The sequence below is a fragment of the Ambystoma mexicanum genome, chromosome 11, assembly GCF_040938575.1.
Source record: "Ambystoma mexicanum isolate Mex_15411 chromosome 11, UKY_AmexF1_1, whole genome shotgun sequence".
Classification (NCBI taxonomy): Eukaryota; Metazoa; Chordata; class Amphibia; order Caudata; family Ambystomatidae; genus Ambystoma; species Ambystoma mexicanum.
In genome coordinates this window covers 831727089-831754291 of record NC_090934.1, presented here as the reverse complement: position 1 = coordinate 831754291, position 27203 = coordinate 831727089, and the positions used below count along the sequence as shown (strand labels likewise).

The 27203-nt window shown below is 45.3% G+C and overlaps 1 protein-coding gene across 1 annotated transcript in view; it reads right to left on the bottom strand.

Annotated features, from left to right (window-relative positions):
* Positions 1–27203, bottom strand: part of OTOG (otogelin) — a 1239067-nt gene that overhangs the window by 207530 nt on the left and 1004334 nt on the right. Inside the window, exons 47-48 of the mRNA XM_069625375.1 lie at positions 7351–7426; positions 4873–5051 (exon numbers count right to left, since the gene is read on the bottom strand). Coding sequence (XP_069481476.1) covers positions 4873–5051; positions 7351–7426 — 255 coding nt within the window. The remainder of the gene's footprint in view (positions 1–4872; positions 5052–7350; positions 7427–27203) is intronic.

Here is a 27203-nt window from a genome sequence, read left to right as displayed (position 1 = left end):
GGCCTCTACAGAAATTTTGATATAGCAAATAGGGAAACAGAATGCAAGTCACATCAGGGGCCAACAGAAAGTCTAGCTATACCCCAGTGGTAGGGGAGGATCCATGAGAAAGGAATAAGGTAGTGATCAGACCATACAATTGGGAGACCAGGAAAAACTGCATTATTGGTCACATAGGAGAACATCAAATCCAATGTGTTACCAAGTCGGTAAGTGGGGCCAGATACTGACTGAAGGAGAGTGAGATCTTCCATAGACTGAATAAACCTGTGGATTTTTGAGTCAAGGAGATCGTTACATTTTAGGTTAAAATCATCAGTGATTATAAGATAAGAGTGGCAAAGTTGCAGATCAGGTGCCAGCTCCAAAAACATATCACAAAATACGGAGTGTGAGCCTGAGGGATGATAAACCGCCAGAAAATATATAAATACATCAGAGGAGATATTAAAGTGAACAAGTTAATCCTCCATATGGATACTATGGTCTACCGGGAGTACCATACCCGCAAAAAGAGAGTTAAAGATAATGACTACCCCCCAGAGTGAGGAGGAGTACGATAGTCTTTAAGATGTTAAAATTATCCGGGAGAAGCTGGACTACAGCTGGACTACAGCAGAGGCTGATGTGGCACTGAACAAAGTTTCTGTGATACACATGCAATCTGGTAGATGGTTGATTAATTATCATGGCAGTATTCTGTGTGTGTGAGCCACGAGGGAACGAGCATTAAGAAGCAGGCACCTTAACAAATCCATAGTAGGGAGGTAACTAAACGGTTTCAACACAACAGAGAACCAGTATGCCAATCCATTGACATGCCTAGGTTTTCTGATATTACACTCCTGCTGATATTGAGCATTGTACATGCATGTTGCATGGCAAGGCATGTGAGATTATGGTGTGGACTGGGTTGACTATGTACGGGGGCACAGTGGGATAGACTTCCTAGGGCTCCCTTGGAATGCATTTTTTGCATGTATGTACAGGCCTCATCACCGAAAAGTGAGTTCATCATAATATTGCTTTACTCACTTTGCTTTTGTATGGCTGGGCCAGGTTCTCCAATGCCACCTAATGCCACTGTATTTAGTATGCCTGCTACTACCTCGTCTGCTGGGGAGAGGGTGTGGTCTGTTGCTGCTCTGCCCCCTGTGCCACTGGCATGAGCCAGCTTCTCCTTTGTTCACTGCTTGAGGTTGCCCCATCTTTGTGTAACCTCTTTTGTGTTGCATGTGAGTTGAGCCCAAGGTGTGCCATTTTCTCTTGTAGGTTGTATAGAGTAGTCTCATGATCAACAATATAGGCTAGCATGATATTCTGCTAATCTTGGGTGAAGTTTTGTGCATGTGTCCTTCACCACCTTCTTGGCAACCTTCAGTGTTGGTGAATGTCATGTTAGGGGCATGGATGAAGATGGAAGGAGATGGATGAAGTTTTAGGTTTCTTACTGGTGTTCAAGGTCTTCTTCCTGCGTTGTGGCAGTTTCTGGGGCAGGTTGCACACATTGTATGCACCAATGAACATATGGGCAAGTTTTTAATGAAGTGTCACCTATTTTGCTCTGCTTTTGAGTGTACCTGGTTAATGTACTTTCAGCATACACACCGTGCTGGATGCAGCCTTTTTTCACAATTTTTAGTCTCATTTTTGCAGATTTGTGCAGCACAGTGAAATATGCAATCATACTGGCAGATCTTAGCATCATTGTGCATTTCATTGAGATGCTCACTTTTTTGAGAATCTGGCCCTTTCTCTTTAACATTCATCAGTATATATCTCATGCACTATTGACATTCTGTTAACTTATAACATGGGAAATTTAATTCACATGAAACTATATGTGCATAAATATCCATTATTCATCTCTCTTCAAAATAATTTCCAGATCTCTATTAACATATCACTTACATCAATATATGCAAGATACACAGAAAAGCTGTGTTTACTCAAGTTAATATGTTTTGATTAACAAACTACAAGAAATACATTTAAATGCAAGTACGTTGCACCCGAAAATCACATCTTCTAGTCTTATTTTTCCAAGCTAATCTGAAAGACCTCTTTCAAGTAATTACTGGATGTATGGCTGACAACTTGAGAGCATTTACAAAAATGTATATCCCAATAGAGGTCCTTAACCTATGACATTGGAAACATTTCGGTACTTAGTAATAAAGACTAGATTACTAATTCATTTTCTTGTTAAGTTAAATGTCCTTTTCAAATAACAAATTGTTTCTACAGATAATGATCAAGCCACACAATATTATTATTATTATTATTATTATTATTATGGTATTTACTGAGCACAGACATAACTTCAGGAAACAACAGAGCACTTATCAATTACAGGGGAAGAACAAGCGAGGGAAGCAGAGAAACAAGGGAGCGGCAAGCTAATAACAGGTGAGCGGGAGGGGGCAATTTAGCAGCAAGGAATCTATAAACAACCAGGGTAAGAAACAGTGGAGAGCATATCAACCAGTCTCAGGAAGGGTGGGGAGCAGAGGGTGTGTGGGCCTAGCTGTTAGGGAAGAGCCATTGACTGACGAGGAGCGTCATGAGCTCCTTCCTGAACTGTAAAAGTGAGGTGATGAGTCTGCTGTTGAAGGGGGAAAGTTCCAGAGTCTTGGGGCACAGACAGAGAAGGCATGTCTTCTAGTTCTTTCCTTCCTGCACGGGTGGAATTTAAGTTTTCACATGTCCTTACTTCTGGTGGATCGTAGACCTCTGGAGATGCTGAGTTTCTCAGTGAGGTAACTTTGGGAATTGGGTACACAGTCAAGAATCAGCTAATGCATAGACAACTTTCGACTTTAACATTATACAGGACAGATGACAACTGGAAAACAGAATTACAGCTTTAACTTTTGAACCATTTGCCTCATTGAATATCTAAATATAGAGCTGAATTCAGAAGACAAATGAGAATCCTGTGCATATTTAATGGTATATTAAATGTATTATTTGTACATCACTTGCATATTGTAGTAGCTTCAGTATGTGGCAGAAACATAAATTATACCACCAAATTTAGAATATTCTTATAAATTGAAATATGTTATTTTCAGCAATATCACATCTACATGTGTAGGATAATTCAGAAAATTAATATATCAACTTCAAAAATAGTTTTCACTAATAAGGGTGGAGGTTAGTATGTACTAGAGACATCCCGTTATGACATGTCAAATTCAACAGGCCAATAGAAGCGAGGGTCCTGGTGGGTATGAGAAAGTGGATGGAACCAATCAGAAAAGGCGGTGACTCCAAGAATCTATGGTTCTTTCATCCAATGTAATTAATTCGACATGGGATTTAAGCATGTCTGTATGAAGCTGCCTGTTTTATGATTAAATGTCATAATATTTCCCAAAGAAAATTAAGTGGAAGGGGGAAATAGACAGGGGTATTTGAATAGGAAATTCAAATGTACAAACCAGCTATTCAAAGTATTTAATTTCCTGCAAACTCCTTTTTCCTTTTTAAACCATTTAAATTTCACCCTTTCATACATTGGCATTTTTAAAGTCCCAACCTTGTCCAATGTATTTGTCCGTCCATTAACAGGGATTTTGAATACCATAAAATAGTGTTTTGATAGGATTTCTTTTGCACAGCCAAGTTCACCATCTCATTGACTGTTGGTTGGAAATCATAATTGCTAATCGTTTATTTAATCCAAATTTGGCCTCTGGTCTCCTATATTGAAAATACCATTTAGATAGAGGTGGATTGTATTGTAAAAGTATTTGAGCACATTTTCTATAATAGTAATTCACGTCTGTTTATGTATTTGTTGTGTGAATGTAAATGAAAATGTTAGTGAGACAAAATAGACAGGCTGCTGTTTATTCATTCGTATTGTATTATGCAGTTATTTGTAGATGTTTAAAAGTGATTTCACTAGCACTTTATGTTAAGGTATCACTTACTTTTCCCCGATTTATCACTTTAATTAGAACAAAAATATACTGATCACAACGGCATGTTTATTGTCCCAGATTGTGGGGTGGGGTCTATGTAGTGGAGGCTATTCGATTTTTGATGTTTCTCCATAACCAAAGAACCACTAGAATAATAAAGATACATATTCCTTGGACATTGCAATGCATTGATTGTAGAAATAAGGTGGGCTACCATTATAAATATTAGCATGAATACATAACAAAAAACACTGAATACAGCATGTGATTATTACGCTGGTGAAGCATATAGAAACCTGTTGCCCAGTTGATTGAGAGGTTCACCCATTTGATAAGGTGTTTTTCAGGCACACGTGGGTGTGGGGATGCTTCAGGTGTGTTAACAGCTGTTTGGGGAGGTTCACCAAGAAGAGCAGGTAGGGGGTGCTGTAGGTCACACCATTCATCCCCTAGTCTCGGGAGATGTGCCCAAACTGTATATTTTACAGTGACATTGGGAATAGGGTACATAGCCTTACACAGTATCTCATAGCAAAGTCATTAGACCTGCATGAAGTGCTGCATCTATACATCCGTGCCTATAAAAAACATTTAACAAAAAACTCTTTATATTGTTATAGTCAACAAAGATGGTTTTACAATGACCAGTCATACAAATCTTTCTTAAAAACCACTTTCCCCATTATGTTTTTGTGTGCATTGACCTGGGTGCATCCAAACAAACTCACTGCACAACATAGTGCTTTGTCACATCATTGTTACCTTTTTCCATCTGATAGGATTAGGATGGATTTGCAAACAAAATTGAGAAATATTTTGTTTTCATTTAAATCTGAAATCCTTTCTAACTATTGGATGTATTGCAATGCCTATATGCAGGGGTGTTTAGTGGTGAATTGCAAAGATAGATACACTTTAAATGAACATATAATTAACTTCTTACAGGTTGACACTTCTCTCCACAGTTCACTGAGGTAACATTGAGCTGATGGTATTTTGTGGCTGGATCAATCTTTGAAGTGCAGTAGGAAGAGTAGCAAAGGCCGTCTCGTGTGTGCTCGACGATGCTCTGTCCAGGTCTAAGAACCCCTTTCTCATTACTCAGGCACACCTTGTCCCTCACTGGAAGACAAGCACACAAACAAATGAAGTTAGAGTTGTGTTTCTGTGGAATACTGAATGGTGAAACCTTGAAGTTGCTTTTACCAACCTGAATCTTAACTTCATACCAGGAACTACACAACACACACTTACATCCCAGGCTAAGGACCGCCTGTCCTTGTTAATGATGATCACATTTTTTATGGGACATTTTTGTTCGTTTCGGTGCACATATTGATCCTACAATTACAGAATCATAGACAGCATTAGTGGAGGTCAGTGGCCCTACCTGCCTTGGAGCAAACCGGCGTCTGATGGACTTGCGTGTTAAATCTACAAGATACCCTGTCTCCTCTACATACAGAACCATTGCTGTCTCCTCTTCACCCTAACATTCCTTTCGTGGAAGTCGTGCAACCTGGTCCTGATGCCCGAACAAATAAAAAGCACCATATTGACCTTGGCAAACCTACCTACATGGATAACCACCTCCTCTGAGAAGTCCCACAGATAACACACACTTTACAGAAACACGCAGACACTTTCAAAACCTGCAGGTTTATTGGCTCTCATCCAGTACCGGATTGTAATTATGCAATCAGAGATGTAGTTGTTTGATGAGGGTTCGTCATAGACTTTGAATAACAATTGCATGTCATAGAGTTTGACACAGTATGTAAGGCTGTCTAGTAATTTGGCCAGTAGGTGCCCATGGGCATGTAAGAGACATACCAATACGGATGACAGTTGTGGGAAGCTGCATTTTGCTGATGTGTATTTAGTCAATATTCTGCTCACTTTTACTTTAAACAATCATTCCTTCAGTTAGGATGTGATCCAATAAACTGCTTATTCCATTACTCCCACAGAATTGTGAAATCTACTGCTAAGGATATTTTGGTTTATGGTACCATAAGTTGCTGACAAGCCAATGACTATTAGCACTGCTCTCTGATTTTTGTCCCTAATCTTTTGGAAAGATGTCTTTGTGTCCAAGGATGTGGTTGCTAGTCTCTGCGATGATTTACTGTCTCCTAGAGTGTCTGCACCTCAGTTTGTTTGGACCCCAGAGTGTCGGTGATGAACCAGAGACATAGCCTCATTATGATTTTGTAATTTTCTTGTGACTCGTCCCCTCAAAATCTTGGCAAGGGACGGGATGTTGCATAATGGCTGACAGTGATACGTTCCAATGGGTCCTGCATTTGTCTTTTTTTAGGAGGTTTTATCTCCTGTTTTATTGCTCTAGTTATGTGAGTTTGGAGTGAATCATTGCAGATCGTGGTGTACAACAACTGCATAGACAGGTTCCACTAACCATCTCTGCATTTCCCTTGCAACGACTTCATGAATTCTCTTTTTGCAAACAGGCACAAAAATCATAACTCAACGCATTTCCCTCTGCAGCATCAGTTTCTAACCTCTATCTCACATGCAGGCCTTCATCACTAGAGCAAATTACGCCACCTGTAGCTGTTGACTGAACAGAGAATACCTCTATCTGGGGACATCTGAACTTGGAAGTATCATTTCGACTTTGGAGCCACGTAGTAAGCTCTTTCTAAACGTATAAGCCTTACAGGTCTCTGACATTTTGTTTTTAACCAAGAATGTCTTTTTAGTGGGAAGTTTATTTTTAAGTGGGGAAGACTGTGGCCTCTCAAAGCATAACAATATTATCTGCAACAAAGAAGACATATTACTTTTTTAGCAAAAACAGAGAAACAAGGAGGTGAAATGCAAAGACATTTGAAAGACACGTGTTATGTTCGATGATTATAATACACTAGGGTCAAGATCATCAAAGCTTTGCCCTTATGCAACAAAATAGAGCACATTTATTTATCACCAATTTTGCTGCTTAGATAGTATGGAATTCAGCAAACAGGTTTAGCCCGAATCCACATTATCGAAAACAAATTTCACTAAAGCAAACATGAAGCAGTATGGTTTATTTACTGTTTGCTTGGCAACATAAAAAGTAATGGAGTAAACATATTTCTTTAGAATGCATAAAACGGTCTGATTCATTTTTGCCCTAGTGAACACTTTTTTTTAGATAACACATACTGTGACAAAGCCCACTTGCTCCATTCTGATTATCTAAGCATTTGGTCATATTTTAGTACCCGTGCAAATATTAGATAATCGGGCCCTGGATCTTCAATAATTTCTCCTTTTGTTTCGTGACTTAGAATGAGGAGTTTATAGAATGACGCATTTCCAAGACAGGCTCTTTGAACAATCAGTGAACATATATGCCATGAGTATTAAAGCTTTGTATTACATAAATATGTGCACACTGGTGTGTTTTACTTACCACATTTATATCTTTGGCAGTTGCAGACATTTTCAGAACTGTTTTGCAACTGTTCATCTAATCTCAGTTTCTCTCCCTAAAAGTCAAGTGAGGCACAAAACATAAGGACATGTATTAACTTTTATGTCACATATTAATTTAGCGTCCCTTTTGCACTGTCGCAGAATGTTATGCTTTGCATGAAAGGTCGGAGTTGACCGAGTACTATTAACATGAATTCATTGATTCTATCATTTAGTGTGGCTTGCTTTTACCACTTCCTTATACTACCTTACATTTAGTTAAAAAAGATTCTGCTGGGTATGGTGTGAGACAGTATTCATGCTATGTCCTCTTATGTGTCACAGAGAAATCGGAAGCAAGAGACTCTTCGGCCCCATTAGTGACATTAGGATCGGCAGAAGATGTGTGGGCCACTGGGGTCCCATTGCAAAGGATGTTTGGGGACCCCTTTCCTAAAAGGGTATCCATATAAGGCAGCTGTGTGGTGCACAGATTATCAAGGAGAGATTTCCAAATCCAAACTCCAATGGGTGATTTCCATGATTTTACCATTGAAGGTACATAACAGGATTTATTAATCACCAAGCACAATCGCTGCCCCACACCAAAGACCTCAAAGACCCGACAGCAGGGAAAATATTTCTGTGACAAGTTAACACTTTCAAAGAGGCCAGCCTTTGGCAGGCCGGCACACATTTAAAGTGACACAGCCTTTAGTTTTTGAGGATTGATTCTTCCTTAGGGAATATGTGCAGAGTATCAGCTTTGCCTTGTGACTTCATTCTGTGGCAAGATCCTCAATAGAGCAATGATGGGAGGGGTTGAGGAGCAGATCCTCAAGGGACAGTTCTATTGGCCTTTACACATAATTGCATAGAAAGGCAGCCAGAGGGGAAGCTGAAACAGTGAATGACCACTTACAAACTTTCATATTCAGAGCACTGCCCCTAACCCCAAGGTGTTGTGGCCCATTTCAATTGATAAGATTGAAAGACACTCAACCCAGCCGGAGTGATGTGCAAACAGCATTTATCTTTCGGTCCAAACCAAGCTGATCACAAAATGTGTAAGTAGTGGGTTATCTGTTAAATATTGGAGAAAAAGAGAGGGCTTTTAACAAAGGACTCCCCATGATTTGCTATAGATGAATCTATAGCAGGCCTTGTTAGCTAGTCATGGAAGACTAACATGAAAGTAGGCTCTTTTGAGGCATCCTTTAATTGTCATCTGGACTATTGAAAAGTCCTTCACCGCCAATGAGAAGTGAACATTGGCAATCTGGACAGAAAAACGTTTCTTGATGCTGTCTTGTTTCCTAATCTTGTCTTTCCATATGTCTGTGCTTCGAGCAATCTACTTCTCCTTCCAGCTTATGTTTTTATTTTTAAATATTTTTTCTTATTTTCATCATTTATCTATCCATCCTTCTTTCATCCAGGTAGAAGTCTACTGCATTTCTTTTGCAAAAGGGCCCTGCGGCTCTAGGGTGCCAATAACATGCATTCATTCTTCTCCTAGATATGCAATTTTTCCAAAGTGTCTTTCTGGCAAAACCTACAAATGGTGAATCCCATTTGTGAACATCAGTTGAGTGATCTTTCGAATGCAGTAATACGTTTTTTATTCTTTAGAGTATGCGATTCATTATTCAAATTCTGTCAATCCTAACTTTCAGAATGTATATCAACATTTAATTGTAGATAAGGACAAAAAAGCTGGGCTTGTAGTTACAGCTGGTCTGTTGGGCGACTCCTTCAAACTTAGTTGGAATACAACAGTTCTCTATTCCTAAAGATTTTTTCTGTCGCAAATCACTGGACCGACGGTAAGCCACAGATAAAGCTGTCAAAAATAGTAAAAATGGCATGCAAAAGCATGAAGGAAGGCCCAAGACATTGCGCCTTATTTCAGTTTTAATTTATATTTATTCTCATTTTACAAGTTTTTCAAAAAAGTGCCCTTGTTTAATTACACATGTTTCGGCCACTGAAGGCCTTTTTCAAATTAGGGCTCATATGTTAAACCACAATGGGGCTCATTGACTTCTTATTCATGGAAAATATAATGGGTTAGATCCCGTTGAGAATAAATATAAATTAAAACTGAAATAAGGCGCAATGTCCTGGATCTTCCTTCATGCTTTTGCATGCCATTTTTACAACATTAAGGGGGTAATTCATAGAATCCAGCGCACAAGTGGCGCACGCGGCTGGCGCACAGTGTGCGCGTGCGAATCGCTGCGCCAGCCGCGTGCGCTAAAATCCATTTCTGCGCACAGCGTATTCATGGATTCCAGCCACCAAAACCAGCCGTGGCGCACAGTGGCGCAGCGACCCTGCAGCAGCGCCAGTTACGCCCCTAAGAACGCCTCTCGCGCAGGGAAAAGCCATCAATATACCCAATCCAGCGCAAAGGGCTGCGCTAACCCTGTACCAGCACAGCAAGTGGGCTACGTGTATCACTGGGGTGCGCGGGAAGTACCTCACGCGATTCCATCAGGGTACGTGTATTTCGTGGTGCGCCTGAAGTTCCACATGCGATATCAGCAGGGTACGTGTATTTCAGGGTGCAGGGGAAGTTACACACGCGATTTTCGCAGGGTACGTGTATTCCAGGGGTGCGCGGGAAGTTCCACACGCGATTCCATCAGGGTACGTGTATTTCAGGGTGCGGGGGAAGTTACACACGCGAAATCAGCAGGGTACGTGTATTCCAGGGGTGTGCGGAAAGTTCCACACGCGATTCCATCAGGGTATGTGTATTTCAGGGGTGCGCGGGAATTTCCACACACGCGATTTCTGCAGGGTACGTGTATTTCAGGGGTGCGCTTGAAGTTCCACACGCGATTCCAGCAGGGTACGTGTATTTCAGGGTGCAGGGGAAGTTACACACGCGATTTCCGCAGGGTACGTGTATTTCAGGGGTGCGTGTGAAGTTCCACACGCGATTTCAGCAGGGTACGTGTATTTCAGGGGTGCGCGGGAATTTCCACACGCGATTGGGCCCGTGCGAGCAGGGTACGCGTATCTCAGGGGTGCGCGGGAAGTTCCACACGCGATTTCCGCAGGGTACATGTATTTCAGGGGTGCGCGTGAAGTTCCACACGCGATTTCAGCAGGGTACGTGTATTTCAGGGGTGCGCGGGGAGCACCACACGTGAATTGCACGTGTGGGTCCTCCCAGGTGTTCCCTCTACACCCTCCACGGCCCCTGCAGGTGGCTCACACCACAGGGGCCTACCCTGCACATATCCTGCAGGCACCCCATCCACCATGGCCATGCCCCCCAGCCAACCCACATGTCAACTTGCACTACTGCCCACCAACGCATGTCCCCCTGCACCCCCAGCCACAAGGGGCACCCTCCACCAGGCCCCCACCCATGTCTCCCACCACCCCCACCCCCCAGCAGTACAGGGGCACCCTCCACCAGGCCCCCACCCATGTCCAACTCATGTTCCCCACCACCCCCACCCCCCAGCACTGTGGGGCACCTGCCAGCAGGCCCCCACCCATGTCTCCCACCACCCCCACCCCCCAGCAGTGCAGGGGCACCCACCACCAGGCCCCCACCCATGTCTCCCACCACCCCCACCCCCCAGCCACCAGGGGCAGCCTCCACCAGGCCCCCACCCATGTCTCCCACCACCCCCACCCCCCAGCACTGTGGGGCACCTGCCAGCAGGCCCCCACCCATGTCTCCCACCACCCCCACCCCCAGCCACCAGGGGCAGCCTCCACCAGGCCCCCACCCATGTCTCCCACCCCCCCACCCCCCTGCACTGTGGGGCACCTGCCACCAGGCCCCCACCCATGTCTCCCACCACCCCCACCCCCCAGCATCCAGGGGCAGCCTCCACCAGGCCCCCACTCATGTCTCCCACCACCCCACCCCCCAGCAGTGCAGGGGCAGCCTCCACCAGGCCCCCACTCATGTCCCCCTGCACCCAGGTCCTCACAATCCCCAATCATGTGCGTTATGGTCAGCATCCACAGCCAAAAGGCCCTACCAAGTAACCCATTCACCCACATGGAAATGGAAATTACATGTTACACCCCCAATGTTCATAAAGCAAATGAACCCATGTCCGTCACACACAATGGTTGCAAATGAATGGGAAAATACCCAACATGCATGAAACCAATGAGCTGATACCACACAGTGAAGTATGAAAACAAAATTGTATTAAAAAAAATTGAATGCAAATGAAATGAAACAAACTACAATGGCAATGAAAAAAAGATAAGCTGCATGTCCGTCCAAAAAAATCAAAACTACAAATCCAAATCCCAAAAAATGTTGTTCAAAGTCACATTAAAAATAAAATCAATCCGAGAGATAAAAATAAATGCAAAGACCATTGCTCCATGGAGAATAAATCAAAAATAAAAAAATAAAACAATCCAATGAAGAACTATGTACAAAACATCCCAGGGTCCATGAGCCCAACTGAACAAAGGAAACCTACAAAAAACCCTAACTAAAATGCAACTATATACAAAAAGTGGAGCTGTGTCCGTCGACTCCAAATCATAAGAAGAAACAAATGAAACCTAAAACTAAAGAACTATATACAAAGGCGGCGGGCAAGCCCAGCGGCTCACTCCGTGGTGTTCCGGGCCAGGGCATCATCAAACTCCTCGTCTATGTCCCGGAGGCGGTCCTGTTCCATGGCCCCGAGGGTCCGCAGGGACGACGCCATCTGCTCCTCCAACCCCCTGCGGATTGCCTCGAGGCACTCGGCCCGCCTCAGGGCCCTCCGCATGGAGTTCTCCGCCCTGACCATCGTGAGCCGCGCCTCTTCCGCCCGCCGCCGCTCCGCACCTATCTGATGGCCCAACCGCAGCCACACGGAAGACACTTCCTGTCCTGGGTCCTCCTGCCCTCCGGCCGATGCCTGCCCCTCCGATGTTGATGGCCCCGAGCAATGATGCCTCCCACGTTGACTCTGCTGCTGCCTCTGACGCAACTGCCTCTGCCAGCACGACGGCATCCAGGCTGATGGAATCCACCGACGCCGTTGTGCACGTGCCCTGCCTGATGATGCCAGCACATCCTCCATCTGCTGGGGTACAGTTGCTGTGGTGTCCACCCCTGCTGGACCTCCGACTCCCGACTGTGGCAGGGATGGGATCCCCACGAGCTGGCTGCATTGGTCAGGGCAGGTCCACAGGGGGCCCTGGTGGCATCTGGGCCGGAAGACGGCAAGGAGAACAACTGGCGTATAGTCTCCACAGAGGAGGAGAGGGCTGCCAGATTGGCCGACACATGCAGGAAACCCCCGAACATGGACGATCCCAATTGGGCCACATCGGCACGGTGCTCTTCGTGATGACGTGCGTGCTCCTCCTGGGAAGCACGCACGGCATCACGAATCACAGCCGTGCGCATTGCGACCCCAATCAGGACCTTCTCCATACGGCCAGGGGTCCCCTCGTCCGCAGGTGGAGGGGAGTCAGATGACATGGACTTCCCCTCTACCTGCGGACGGGCCTGGGACGGGGCATCCCTGCTGGTGCATGGTGGTGCACCCACAGGGTCAGGGACAGCGACATGCACAGGCCCCTCCACGGTGACCTGTGCTGCCTCCTGCCCCTGCCCCTGGACTGCACCACTTGCACCAGCAGGGATGCCCCCACCAGGCCCCATGTGCGCCTCAGTGGCGGCCTCCTCCTCCTCTGTGGAAACCACCAACCTGGATGGCTCTTCACCGTCTTCCACCGTAGCAGGCCCCTGTGGGGGCTCACCCACCCCTTCCGCTGCAGCCGTGGGGGCATCCCCGCCGCCTTGCTCCACAGCGCCGTCCCCGCCCTCTTCTTCAGTAGCCGCTGCGTAGAGGGAGACATAGAACACAAGCATCAGGGTACTGTACAATGGTCCCCTAGACAGGAAGCAATAGCAGATGAGTGCCACTGTTAAAGTACACTTCCATCATGTCCCTCCACAACACATGTGTCAGTCCAGGCAAAACACACACAGTGACAGTCATGGTGCATGCCATGGACATTTCCATACATGTCCAATGGACTCTCGAAACATACAATGTAATGGAACTCACATGCATCATGGGTCATGCCTATCACATGCACACACTTCACCTCAGTCACATCCATCTGGCCCCGTACACCCCAATCACAGTGGATACAAGGATGACTAGGCTGCATCAGTGAATCTGTACATTGTCACAGACATGTGTCATGCATTCATGGCATTCACAAGTCACAGACATGCAGGTCAGGCACACAGACATGCATACCTGGCATCAGCACCCATCCCTCACCCCCACCCATGTCCAGGAACAGAGACTGCCATGCTCTCATGTGTACAATCTGCATAGGGCTCCCCATGTCGCATTTAAACACATGCAACAACTGTGCGGTTCACACATTACTGGTCGCACATGCATTACCATGATGTCCCTGCACACATACATGCGTACATGGCCTATGTCACACATACAGGCAAGTATCAGACAACCAGCACACTGCAACATGCCCTGTCTCACACAGCAATGCTTGGCCACTTACCGCTCAACTCCAGACGGGTCTCCCTCTCAAGGACCTGGGCGTGGAGCGCTGGGTGTACGCGTTCCAGGACCCTCATCTGGATGGAACTCATGCGGCCCCGGCCCCCCTCCACAAGGCGCCAGGCCTTTATGAGGGTCCTGGACCTCAAGTCCTCCCAGCGCTTCTTGACCTTCTGGATGGTGCGGGTTGCACCCCCTCCGCGTTGATGGCAACCACACAGTCAGCCCAGATCCCCTCCCGTCCTTCCTTGTTGGCGCGGGACGATCCGAAGAGGGCATCATACTGCCCCAGGACTTGCTCCACCAGGACACCAACTTCGGTGGCAGTGAAGCTGGTGCCCCTCTGCCCCTCTGGCCGGGGGTTGCCACTGGTGCCAGATGTTGATGTGCCCGACATGGCAACCTCAGGGGCAGGAGTGGGTGGGCAACTGGGTCCTGGGGCTGGGCTGTGGAGCGATGTTATCCGAGTCGGGAGTCTTCTGTTCCAGCAGGGGTGGACACAGCAACTGGACTCCTGCAGATGGATGATGTGCAGGCATCAAATGGCAGGGCACGTTGGCAGCAGGCAGGCAGGCAGGCAGCAGCAGATGGCACGTGGGAGGCTACTCGGGGCACTGGGGGGGCAGTCATTCGGCCTTCTGGGCAGGAGCATGGTCTTCCGTGTGTTTTCGCGTGGCCAGCTTGATACGGAGTGATTTGGCACGTGAAAATCCTGCACGTTAGCGTGATATTTGAGGAAAGGCCCTTAGCGCGTAAGCGCGTCAGCACGCGTACGCAATTTCATTGGACCAAAGGCCCTTACAGCGTAAGCACGTCTGTGACGTTTCGCGCATGGGCATTGCCCTGGCAGGGCTTGGAGATCCCGCGTGCCTTTGAACTGCTCTGTACGTGCTTTTCGTGCGGTGCGTGTGTTTTCCATCCGTTGGGGTTCACACGCTATTAGTTCACAGCGGGTGTTGGCTATGCGTTCTTCTACACGCAAGGCAGATGGTGAGTGGTACCCCGCTCCCCCCCAGGCCCGATCGCATGAAAAACTTCACGCAAACCCCTGAAATACACGTAGCCCGCTCCCCCAGGCCCGATCGCGTGAAAAACTTCACGCGAACCCCTGAAATACACGTAGCCCGCTCCCCCAGGCCCGATCGCGTGAGAAACTTCACGCGAACTCCTGAAATACACGTAGCCCGCTCCCCCAGGCCCGATCGCGTGAGAAACTTCACGCGAACCCCTGAAATACACGTAGCCCGCTCCCCCAAGCCCAATCGCGTGAGAAACTTCACGCGAATCCCTGATATACACGTAGCCCGCTCCCCCAGGCCCGATCTCGTGAAAAACTTCACGCGAACCCCTGATATACACGTAGCCCGCTCCCCCAGGCCCGATCGCGTGAAAAACTTCATGCAATCCCCTGAAATACACGTAGCCCGCTCCCCCAGGCCCGATCGCGTGAAAAACTTCACGCGAACCCCTGAAATACACGTAGCCCACTCGCACAGGCCCAATTGCTGTATGTTGCCACTTTTGTAATGCGCAGGGACGCTACCGCCTGCCTTCGTGTGGCGGACGTGTTTCGGCTTGTGCGTGTCTTTGGCTGTGCGTGGCTTTGGCCTATTCGATTCCATGAATACGTGTGGTTCGAGTGCGTGTGGGCGTTCCGTCTGCTTCCCTTCAGTACATCCCCAGTTACGCCCTTATTTTCGCGCGTTATTTCCCATTCTGCGCGTTACGCCCCGTGTCCCGCCCACTTTCTGGTGTATGCGCCGAGGTTGTGCGCTTTCACTGTGCGCGTCGCGCACGCCTTTCGGGATGTTGCAGTGACTTGTGCGCCATGCACGGGTTTGGCGCACATCCCGGGGTGTACACGCGCAGGGACTTCCATGAATCGCACGCGTGCGCGTGCGCCTGTTTTTTTCCGCTTGCGCCTGCTTGCGCCTGCTTGCGTCTGCTTGCACGCAGATTTTCGGCGCACGTTTGTTCCATGAATCGGCCCCTTAATTGTGTATACTCAATCTTCAAAAACGAAGGAAGACATAACTGATTGCATATGAGTGCAGCTACTTTGTAGGAAACAATAGAGAGCACAGTTTGATGGCTTGGTCTATATTTTTGATCAGACCATCTAGGATACAGTATCATTGATGTTAAAATTTAGCGATAAGAAAAAAGGAAATATTCAGGCACCGACAATCTCTAACGAAGGGATTTTCTTCAGATAAGTGATATATCGGGTTTGGGGTCATTAGTGCTGTGGGCATTGGTGAACAGAAATTGACATTGACTTGGCAATCAAACTAATTTTAATCAGTGGCAGATGGGTAAAATACTGTATCTTTTTAGAGTCATAGCAGGAATTGTGGGCACATTTAAACAATGTGGATTGTGTGCTTTTTTTGCTAGTGCAAAATAGCAATGATCAGTATGGTATGTTTATTTAAGCAATAGTCCACAGGTTGGGATAAAGGTTTATGCAACTAAATGTAATAATCCAATTTTAGAAGAAAATTGAAAAGGTGGTACATGAAGCTAGGGATAGTAACTTTATTTAGGGCAATTACATTGCCCCAATTGATTGATGTATGGTCAATTATAATATTTTACTTATTTTAGTAGTCTCACTGCCTATCAGCTGCTTCAGAGCTCTTCACAAAAGGGGGTAGATTGGGAAAGTAGAAACAGCAAGGCAATAGTCTGACACGAGAAGGCACCTCTGGGGGCAGGGCTGCAAACTTTAAAGAAGAGGCAATTCCTTAGTCCTTTCCAGAATAACCTGAACCTGTTCTCAGGATGAAGGCATAGAGACACAGAGGCAAAATACTTTTATGTAGTGGTGCTTTGTGACAGAAAAGCAATCCTCCCCCAACGTGTTTGTGTCAAGCTGAACATGACACAATTCTGTATTTGGCGACCAACCATAGGCTTCTAGTCATGTATGTGATGGGTTAGAAATGTGAGGCGGACAACTCTGTGAACGTTTCTCATAAGATGCCATTTTATTAATTTAAAAGGGTTTGCTAAACACCTCATATCCCTACCCTAAAGAGAATGTACCTGACTCTCAAAAGAACTAAAGGAAACACTCTAACAAAAGTAATCTGCCCCTCACACTTATACATACAATAAACATATGAAGGAAATGTATGGCAATTCAAACTATAACAAAACCACAGTGTTATCAAACATATTCTTAATAACTGTTATCCTTGTGACCTGGGCATTGTTCCTTTCCCCAGATTCAAAGCAGGAATTTTGTATCCACAGTTCAAAATAGAAATGTTCAGTTTTATAACAGTGCTGGGAAACAATCTTCTTCTTGCTTCAACAAGTCTCCCAATCGATCTTCCCAATAGTTCCAACAGAAATAACAAATCTGTTTTCCACTGATAACAAAATGTTGAACACAACTTCTTCAGAACCAAAATACTTCGACAGGTCATGAGTATCAACAAAAGGACTTCTGTCAGTATAATTCTGTAACAGTTCCCAAAATACTTGCATCAGCAACACTGATTTATAAGGATGATTCTGCAACCTTTCACAATGTGCTTTTGTGGTTTTATCACTTCTTCTTCAATACTTTTAACCACACTGCATTACTTCAATGACTTCCAGATGGTCCACTGCCCTGCCATGTCTACAACTATAAGGTAATTTAACAAGGGGGGTCCTGGAAGTCCCTCTGCCAGACAGTAGTCCTGGTTGCGAGAGACTTACCCAGAGTCTTTAGCTCACTATCTTTCACAGAGAAGAAATATCCTAAACATATCAGTCTTTGTCCTGCCCTGGGGCAGTCCAGCACCGAAATGCTAGGAAATTCTCCTCTGAACAAGAGTACCAACAGCATCCCCAGACACGTGTTTCGGTCTGGTTGGACCTCATCAGTAGGGAAAAGCTGTGCCTCTCTAAGAATAGTGAGCAAGGGGTCCACGTCTGGATTCCCATAGTAATTTAGGGTGAGACCCAAAGTTACTTGCATATGCAAATTAACAAGGGGGGGTCCTGGGAGTCCCTCTGCCAGACATTAGTCCTGGTTGCGAGAGACTTACCCAGAGTCTTTAGCTCACTATCTTTCACAGAGAAGAAATATCCTAAACATATCAGTCTTTGTCCTGCCCTGGGGCAGTCCAGCACCGAAATGCTAGCAATTCTCCTCTGAACAAGAGTACCAACAGCATCCCCAGACAAGTGTTTCGGTCTGGTTGGACCTCATCAGTAGGGAGGAGCTGTGCCTCTCTAAGAATAGTGAGCAAGGGGTCCACGTCTGGATTCCCATAGTAACTTAGGGTGAGACCCAAAGTTACTTGCATATGCAAATTAACAAGGGGGGTCCTGGGAGTCCCTCTGCCAGACATTAGTCCTGGTTGCGAGAGACTTACCCAGAGTCTTTAGCTCACTATCTTTCACAGAGAAGAAATATCCTAAACATATCAGTCTTTGTCCTGCCCTGGGGCAGTCCAGCAACGAAATGCTAGGCAATTCTCCTCTGAACAAGAGTACCAACAGCATCCCCAGACACGTGTTTCGGTCTGGTTGGACCTCATCAGTAGGGAGGAGCTGTGCCTCTCTAAGAATAGTGAGCAAGGGGTCCACGTCTGGATTCCCCTAGTAATTTAGGGTGAGACCCAAAGTTATTGCATATGCAAATTAACAAGGGGGGTCCTCGGAGTCCCTCTGACAGACATTAGTCCTTGTTGCGAGAGACTTACCCAGAGTCTTTAGCTCACTATCTTTCACAGAGAAGAAATATCCTAAACATATCAGTCTTTGTCCTGCCCTGGGGCAGTCCAGCACCGAAATGCTAGGGGAATCCAGACGTGGGCCCCTTGCTCACTATTCTTAGAGAGGCACAGATCCACCCTACTTATGAAGTCCAACCAGACCGAAACACGTGTCTGGGGTTTCTGTTGGTACTCTTGTTCAGAGGAGAATTGCCTAGCATTTCGGTGCTGGACTGCCCCAGGGCAGGACAAAGACTGATATGTTTGGGATATTTCTTCTTTGTGAAAGATAGTGAGCTAAAGACTCTGGGTAAGTCTCTCGTAACCAGGACTAATGTCTGGCAGAGGGACTCCCAGGACCCCCCTTGTTAATCTACAACTATAAGGTGCCTTGCCCTGGTGAACTCTCCTGCCAGGACTAATTAAACTAGTACTACTTCTACAAGTACTTCTGTGATACAATTAGTGTTTGGACTTCAATAACTACAACTTTGAAAAGTCGTTTAGCTTTCAACAAGTTCAAAGATGAACACATGAACCACATTGATGCTATTTATGCCACTTGTATTGCAGACTATGTTTCTCTCCTCCCGAGTGCTGGCTATCAGCAGGACAGATCTTCAGCTGCAACAGGGTATTTTATATTCAACAAAATCGATATCAACAACTTCTGTCTGGGCTACTTTTGCTGGGTGAACATAAAACACATTGATGTTATTCGTTTCACCACTGGGATTTACATCCGCAATACAGATTCCACTGCTCTACTCCTGAATACTGATTATCAGGAGGGCAGCTCTTCTGTCACACATCAATTAGATACTGACAATGGCTCTTTATCACCCTCGCTCTTCTTGGGTCTGGGCAATGCTTGTTTGGGTCTTTCTTAATTATTGCCTCTTCCTCTTGGTGGCAATAGAATGTACATTTGTTCTTCTTAACTGTCCTATTTGTGTTGGGGCAATATTGGCTACTGTAAAGGTCTTTTCCTATTGACTTCTTTTGGCTTTGGCAATTGTGGCTTTGATCTACCATCTTCAGAATGACAATTGCCCCCAATGTTCTTATTTTGCCACCTTGGATGATAAGCCTTATTTTGGTATGTAAAGTTTGGCCCAATCCTCCACTTCTGTCTCGTAACATTAGTTCAATATTCAAAATTAAACGTACGTACCAAGGGGCAATCACAGAGCGTTCTAGTGTCACATTCAACTAGTGAACTCACTGGGTGCTGCATATGCATTCGCTTGCTGCCTAAGTGCCTTCTGCTTTCTCTGCTTCCCTCTGCCAGGTAAGTCACTTTCTCCTGCTCCCCCTGCTGGTCAGGGTGAGAGCATTCCTCGCTGGAGAAGTACTCCGATGCTCGCCTGCCACCGGAGCACGATTCACTTCATGGAAAGCATTCAAAATTAAACCTTCCCACTGCGCAGCCTCTTCACATGACATCTTCAAGGAGAAAGCCTTCAGTAACAACGCTTCCCGCAGCGCAATCTCTGAAGACATAGTGCTAGAGGGCAGAGACCCTCACAAAACCAGCATCCGCTTTCCAGTACATGGTGGCTCTGGCATCTCTGCTGCCCCTCAATCTCAGCTGCTGCTGCGATGTGGAATCACGAACAGTACTCCAGTCTCTGCTCCTTCTGCTACTACTACTGCCATGATGAAAACTTATGGACTGCACACGACAGGGCTCTTTAAACTCCTTAGTCCTTCTCAGGAGTGCATCATTGAAATCATTAGACCACACCTTGCAGTCTAATGCCTCCAAATCCCTCTTTCTCCTTCCAGTACATTGGGCATTGTGGGACTTGAAGTCCCCAATGCCCAATGTTGCAATTATATTATTTTCCTTTCATAGCACTTTTAAATGAATTAACTTCACACCAATAATTAATAATGTTTTCATGGGGGCCTTTAAGAGGAGTTTATAATTGTTTTGAAGTCAAAGAAGTATTAGTTCTATCAAAACCTGAGATCGGCATGTTCTGACATTCACATTTAATTTCCACTTGGTGACTGCAGGAATTCTTACCATTATAAATGTGATGAACTGTATGGGGAGTTTTGTGTCTTATAAATGACTGATTAAGACAAGCCACGCTCGCCCAGTGTGAATAACTTTAGAACAAGAAATCTCACTCTGACAACAAGCCATAACATATTCTGGCATCATCTGACATCTCTTCTTTCAAGTGAGACAAATACTGCATCTCGCCGAATGGAGTCCACCCACTCCCTTGGGGCCCTTCTCCTCCCAGGTGATCCTCCTGGCTAATATCACCCACGGGGTTAGGATCAGGAAGAGGCTGCCTTCCCCTGGCCACCTGGGAGGAGACTTTAGGTAGGATTTTGATGAGGACTATGCAGGATTCATCACATGTAGTAGCAATGTAGCAGGTTTTGTAGTTTAGCCAGGCATGCACCTGCATAGTGCTTAATTCATGAGACAACACGTTTTTCAATTCAATTCTCGGCTTGCCAGTAAGCCAGTAGATTAACTTTAGTGTGGCAATCGTCAGGTGATTCATTCAATTAAGACCAAAGAATAGTCAAGCTACATAATTTTGGGTCGTTTTGAATGTACCCAGGGTTTTTGCGGCAGGCTACAGTACCTGTAAATACATGAATGTGAGAATTACTGCAAGGATGATGGCGATACAGCGAAGGAACAAAGGCACAGCAAAATGTTTTGATGATGTTATGCAACTGGGGATTGAACGAGAGTTCAGAATCAAAGATGACTCCCAGAGTGCATATAGAGTTTAATGGACCGGATTGTGTTCTCAATGCCGATCAATCAAAAGGAAGTGATAATGGGTTGTCAGCTCCAACTAACATGATCTATATTTTTGGTCCATTGAGGGGACCCTTGTTTGCCCACATCCATTGATCAACCTGAATCAGTCCATAATATGCAATGGCCACTTGCACCTTTGCATATCCTCATGTGCATCTCTGTTTTAGTTGGGTACATTTTTTGAATAAAGCTCAAACAAAAAGTGCATGACTATTGTGAAACATATTGGTTTGCAAGAAATTTGCGGGCTTATGTCTGCCTAATGTACAGAGGTTTTAGCTTTATTTACGAGACACTGATTCTCAGTCTAGGGTAGATTATTTTATCCTCACGACTTAATCACTGGTATGCGTGTAATATTGCATGGATCCACTGCTTAATCTTGTAGTGCACCCACACTTTTGGCCTTGAATTGAAGGTTTCATGGACAACCTCTAACAGAGGGGGATTTAATATTAATTTGTTGAAATCGAAAGGGTTTGGAGATGGTATCCATGATGTGACCAAAGACTACTTTGAAATAACCAAAGAATGGGGATAATCCCTAGAATCCTTTTAAAAAGTACAAACTAAAATAATTACCTAAAAAAGAACAATTACTGCATACATTATTACATCATAAATCCAGTATAATAATACAGCCACTGATATAGCCAGTCTTACAATCACTAAAGCGTAAACATTGTATTGTGAGTAAGCAGAGACATTACTAGCTTCATATAAGAGGTTTTATAAAGAAAATGATAGCATTGGTCGAATTAGAAATATTGTTGGTATGTAAGTGTTTTAGAGATTGAAGAAAAAATGTTATATGCTGGAAGTAGAGCTATATGGAAAATGAGCAGCGGACTGGCTGCCTCCTTGTCGGCTTCAGTACAGGTGGCACAAACCATAAGCTACAACTTCACTCGAGGGTCCATAAGTTGAATGGACTTTTTTTGATTGAGGCGCTCTAAACTCTGGCCTGTTGCTCTCTTTGCCCTGGGGAGACAAGCTCACTGTTTCTTTCCTAACCTTCACACCCTCATAGATAATACCTATCTAATAGACAGCCTATTACAGCTCAACACATGAACCAACTCAATTAAGACAGCCAAGCCTCAGCACTGGAGAACTCAAAGAAGCCCCAAATCCTCCCCATAGACATAGAGGGAGGACTGCGCATGATCAATTTCTGGCTTTTGGGTGCAACAGACAAGATCACGCCACATTCGTTTTACATGCCTTCTGACATGAAATACATTTAGAAATGGCAAATTCCCTGCATTAAACAACATAAATAAAGCAAACCTAAAACTGAGCTAGATTGGAGGTATCACCAGAACAAGGATGACAAAGTAGCACAATTATAGCCGTAAACCTACAGGGCAGGGTTACTAAGAGCAAATAAAGACCACAATGTTAAGTTCCTAAAGTCCTGTCGCTGAGAGCATTGATTCATGTCACAAAGAGAGACCACTATGCTATGCGTACATAGACCTGCCTACAGAAAGAGCAGTTCAAACTCATCAATAGGGCTAGGTGAAATTATTAGATTCCAGTTCGCCTGCCGCGGAAGCCACTCTCTCTAATTCCGTTCTGCTTCACCCAATACGCCTCTATGACACCCCTGCATATCGAAAAGAGCAGGGCAACGTTTCTAATGCAGCTGCGTGAACCGAAAAGAGCTATGTGAGGTTTTTCATGCCACTGAGCAAAAACGAAAAGAGCTGCGTGAGGATTTTCATGCTGTCACATGAACCCTGCATGAATTGAAAAGAACAGCATGAAGTTTCTTGTGCCGCTGCATGAACCTAGTACGAATCAAAAAGAGCGGCACAGAGTTTCCTGTGCTGCTGTGCGGACATAGCATGAAATGAAAAGAGCTCTAAACAAAAACTGCATAAAGGTTCTCATGCCACTGCGCAAACCTAGCGAGGATCAAAAACATGTGCAAAGTTGCTTGTGCTGCAGCGCAAAACAAGTACAGATTAAAAAAAGGCTTGCACAAAGTTTCTTGTGTTGCTGGGCGAAACTAGCATGGATCGGGGAAAGCTTTGTGAAGTTTCTCATGTCGCCACGTGAAACTAGCACAGATTAACCACACAACGTGTCTCGTTTCACTGCAGGAAACTAGCATGCATCGCAAAAGACATGCATGAACTTTCTCGTGTCGCTGTGCAAACCTAGCACAAATCGAAGTTTCTCATTGCACTGCGTGAAACTAGCTCCCTTCCTGGGTAACTCTCATTCCCTGTTTGACTCTGTTCTGGCATGGATGCTGGACCAAACACCCTACAGCTACACCCCAGGTAAGGTGGTACGAGCGGGGAGCACTAGCTTGCCGCTGAACTTCAGCTTAAATATTCCAAGCTGGTGATAGTTGGTGATTTTGATCTTAATGGTAGGGATCATTAGACTGCATTCTTCTTTTCTTCACTAATGGATTTTGGCCTGCATCAGTTTGCCATCTGCACCACTCACTATCTGGGTAACACTCTTGATTTAATGTCCTCACCTAAATCCTTTTTTTCTATTTTTCCTGCTTTACGGGTTGATTGGTCTGACCATTTTCTTATCCCATTTGTTATTGGTCTTTACAGTATTCCTTACACTCCATCTAAGTCTGCCATATGGAAAAGTAACTGGCGCTCTGTTACCACTGCTGTTGTGGCAGACAAAGTTGATGAAGATTGTTTTGCTCTACAGCTTGTTGGCCTCTCCTCTTTAGCACAAGTGTTCTCCACCACAACCTACTGTCTTGCCCACCTCAAACTTATAGCTGGCCATCAGAACACTGGTTTGATAAGGCTCTTAAACTGTTGAGGCACAAGTGCAGACAAGTAGAGCACAAGTGAAGAAAAGCCTACCACCAGTCTGATCGTATGCTGAAATGTCATGCTGCTGCGACATACCATAAAGCTATTTTGGCTGCTAAATGCAATTTTTTCTCTGCTAGAGTGGAATCTGCTGTTAATCAACCCAGAGAACTGTTCGATCTTGTCCGCACCTTGTCTCCCTTGATCGCGAGCCAGCCTGTTCTTTGTCTACTGTTCCTTTATTCTCTCCTGGGGATATTGTATCATACGCTTTCAAGATTCTGATCCTATCCTGTTGACAACTCTTAAAGTCCTCATGCCATCTATTTCCTCGTGGGTACAACAAGCAGTTAATCACTCCTGTCAACCGGTTCTATTCCTCCAGAGCTAAAGCACGCCCATGTGATGCCTCTGCTAAATAACAACGCCCCATATCTGTACTTCAATTTCACATGAAGCTTCTTGAATCTCTAGTCTCTCCTCTTCTGAGTTAATTTCTTGAATCTTCCTGCTTGTTGATCCTTTTCAATACAACTTCCACCCTGGCCGTGGCACAGACAGCATACTGGTCTCTGTTGTTGATGATCAAGCCCAAACTTTCAGCTGCCTTTGATACCATCAACCAATCAATTTTGCTTGATCGCCTGGTCAGGGCAGGCATAGCAGGCAGGTTCTATCTTGGCTTGTATCCTTTCTATCTGGTCATTATCAATCTCTTTCTCTTTCTCCATTTAGTTCTTCTCCTGCTTCCCTCTGCTGTGGGGTTTCCCAGGGATATGCCTTGTTCCCCACTCTTTTCTAGTGTTTGCATCCAGCTATTGGTTGAGCTGATTCACTCCCACGACCTACAATGCTATTCCTACGCTGATGATACTCAGGTTATTATGCGGCTTGATCTCTCTCAGCAATATCTTGAGTCTCCACTGAGGGATTGCCTCGAGGCCGTGGGTTGCTGGATGGGTATTAACTGGCTGACATTGAATGGGGACAGGACCGAGGTCCTGGTGGTTGGCCACCCTTCTGTCACTGCTTTTTGGACTCCCGATTTTTGGCCTTCTTATCTTGGCACTTTTCCTGCTTCTTCTGTGGTGAAGGATGTTGGAGTTAGGATTCCCTCCTCTTTTTCGCTGGGAGCTCAGGTTACTTCTGTCTACCAATCTGGCTACTTCAAACTCAGGGTGTTGCGGAAGGTGCTGGCTTTCATACCTGCTCAGTTCCATGCCCCTGTTGTTGCCTCACTGGTATTTAGTACTGCAGAACACTGCATCCAGAACGGAGGTCCGGATTCCTTTGTCTATGCACATCTCTCCTGTTCAGCACGAGCTGCACTGGCTTCCTAATTGCAGGGTGCAATTTAAATCTTTGTGCATTGGGCATAGGGATTTCTATGGCCCTGGGGCTGAGTACTTCCAGTCCAAATTCCACTCGTATGTGCCCAACCGCCACCTTCGCTCTCAAGCTTCTTTTACCATCCAAGTGCCCCGCGTGAAGTTGGCACTTGTAAGTGGTCAGGCCTTTTATGTAGCGGCACGCAAGTTAAATAACTCAATTCCTCTGCCTCTACGCCCACTGCTGAACACCTTTCCTTTCGATGTTTGTTGAAAACATTGCTTTTCAATGAACCATGTTGTTAGCCGATGCTCACTGTTTCTGGTAGTTGAGCGCAAAGATGCCCTTGGACGAACGTTTGCACTTTACAAGATCAGCTAATATAACATAACATAACATATCTGCCCAGGAGTTTTGGGAATCTCCCCACAAAGAGCCAAAGCAGTAAAGAGCCCTTATATTCTCATGGTGGAGCCATGGGGCACATGATTTCAAAGTGCACGCAGAATTTTTGTTGCACCCATGTTTTAATTCAAGGAACTCTGCATTGGGATTGTAAAACAGCCAAAGGCAAATTACACAGCACAAATCGAAAAAGATGTGTAGATCAACCAATACATCCTTCCAAAGACCACCTCAAATTGCACTTAAGACATGGAACCAAACAAGACTCTAAGAACATTCAGAAGGCTGCTCCCTAGGAATGTGAGAAAGGAATTGCCTTCAGCCAACCTGAAGCATGCCACCCCTGCACAGAGACCAATATTTTGAAAATGTTGTGTGCCTTTCCAAAGCCGACCCTCGCCTATATCACAGAGTCTTCACACGAACATGCCATGCTTTGATGACACCACTAAACCAACAAGAGAACACTAACTTACTGCAAAAGGCAATCATTTTACACGTGAGCACCTATCCAAGAGGCAGGCCCATCTTTGAAGAGAAATCCCATCAGCGGATGCACTGATGGACTTAACAGGATGCTCTCTTGACTCTGAAAAACACAAACCTCACACTTGCACCATAACTAATGCTCATAATCATGTACAGAGGCATGATTCAGAAGCCTGCCTTTCACCTCCACCATCTGCCCCAAACATCTCCACTATTGAAAAAAAGCAAATATTAACTCAAACCAACACCCAACACAACAAAACAGACAATATTAACCCTTGTCAACAACAGTATCTGTAAGGTTGGCCACAGACTTGTCCTATGTCTGCAAACCAAAGACAACACCCAACACCCTAACACCCTAAAACTCCCCATGATTGTACTTGCACAGACTGTGATGATACTCCAGGGCACATGCACCACTTTGAAGTCTCACCTTGTAACACACACATCAGCACATATTTCTGAATATGTAGAGGCTTACCTACATTAGGGCACAGTTACTCTGATCAGACTAATGCCACCATTTTAGTAACAGCAACCTTGAACTTCTCCTGCTACTTCACCAACTACCCCATCTCTCCCTTGCAAGACCCGAAACACAAAGAGACCCATAAAATGCCGAAGCCATGCATTGTAAGACCGCAAAACCCAGGCTTTTCTTTCATCAAGAACAGTTAATGTGAATGTTACACTATCACTATTTACCAGTTATTTCAAGGTGTTAAATAGATAGAACAAAGGAAATGAGGGAAGATTAAAGTCCCAAAATATGTGCCATTAGTAGTGTG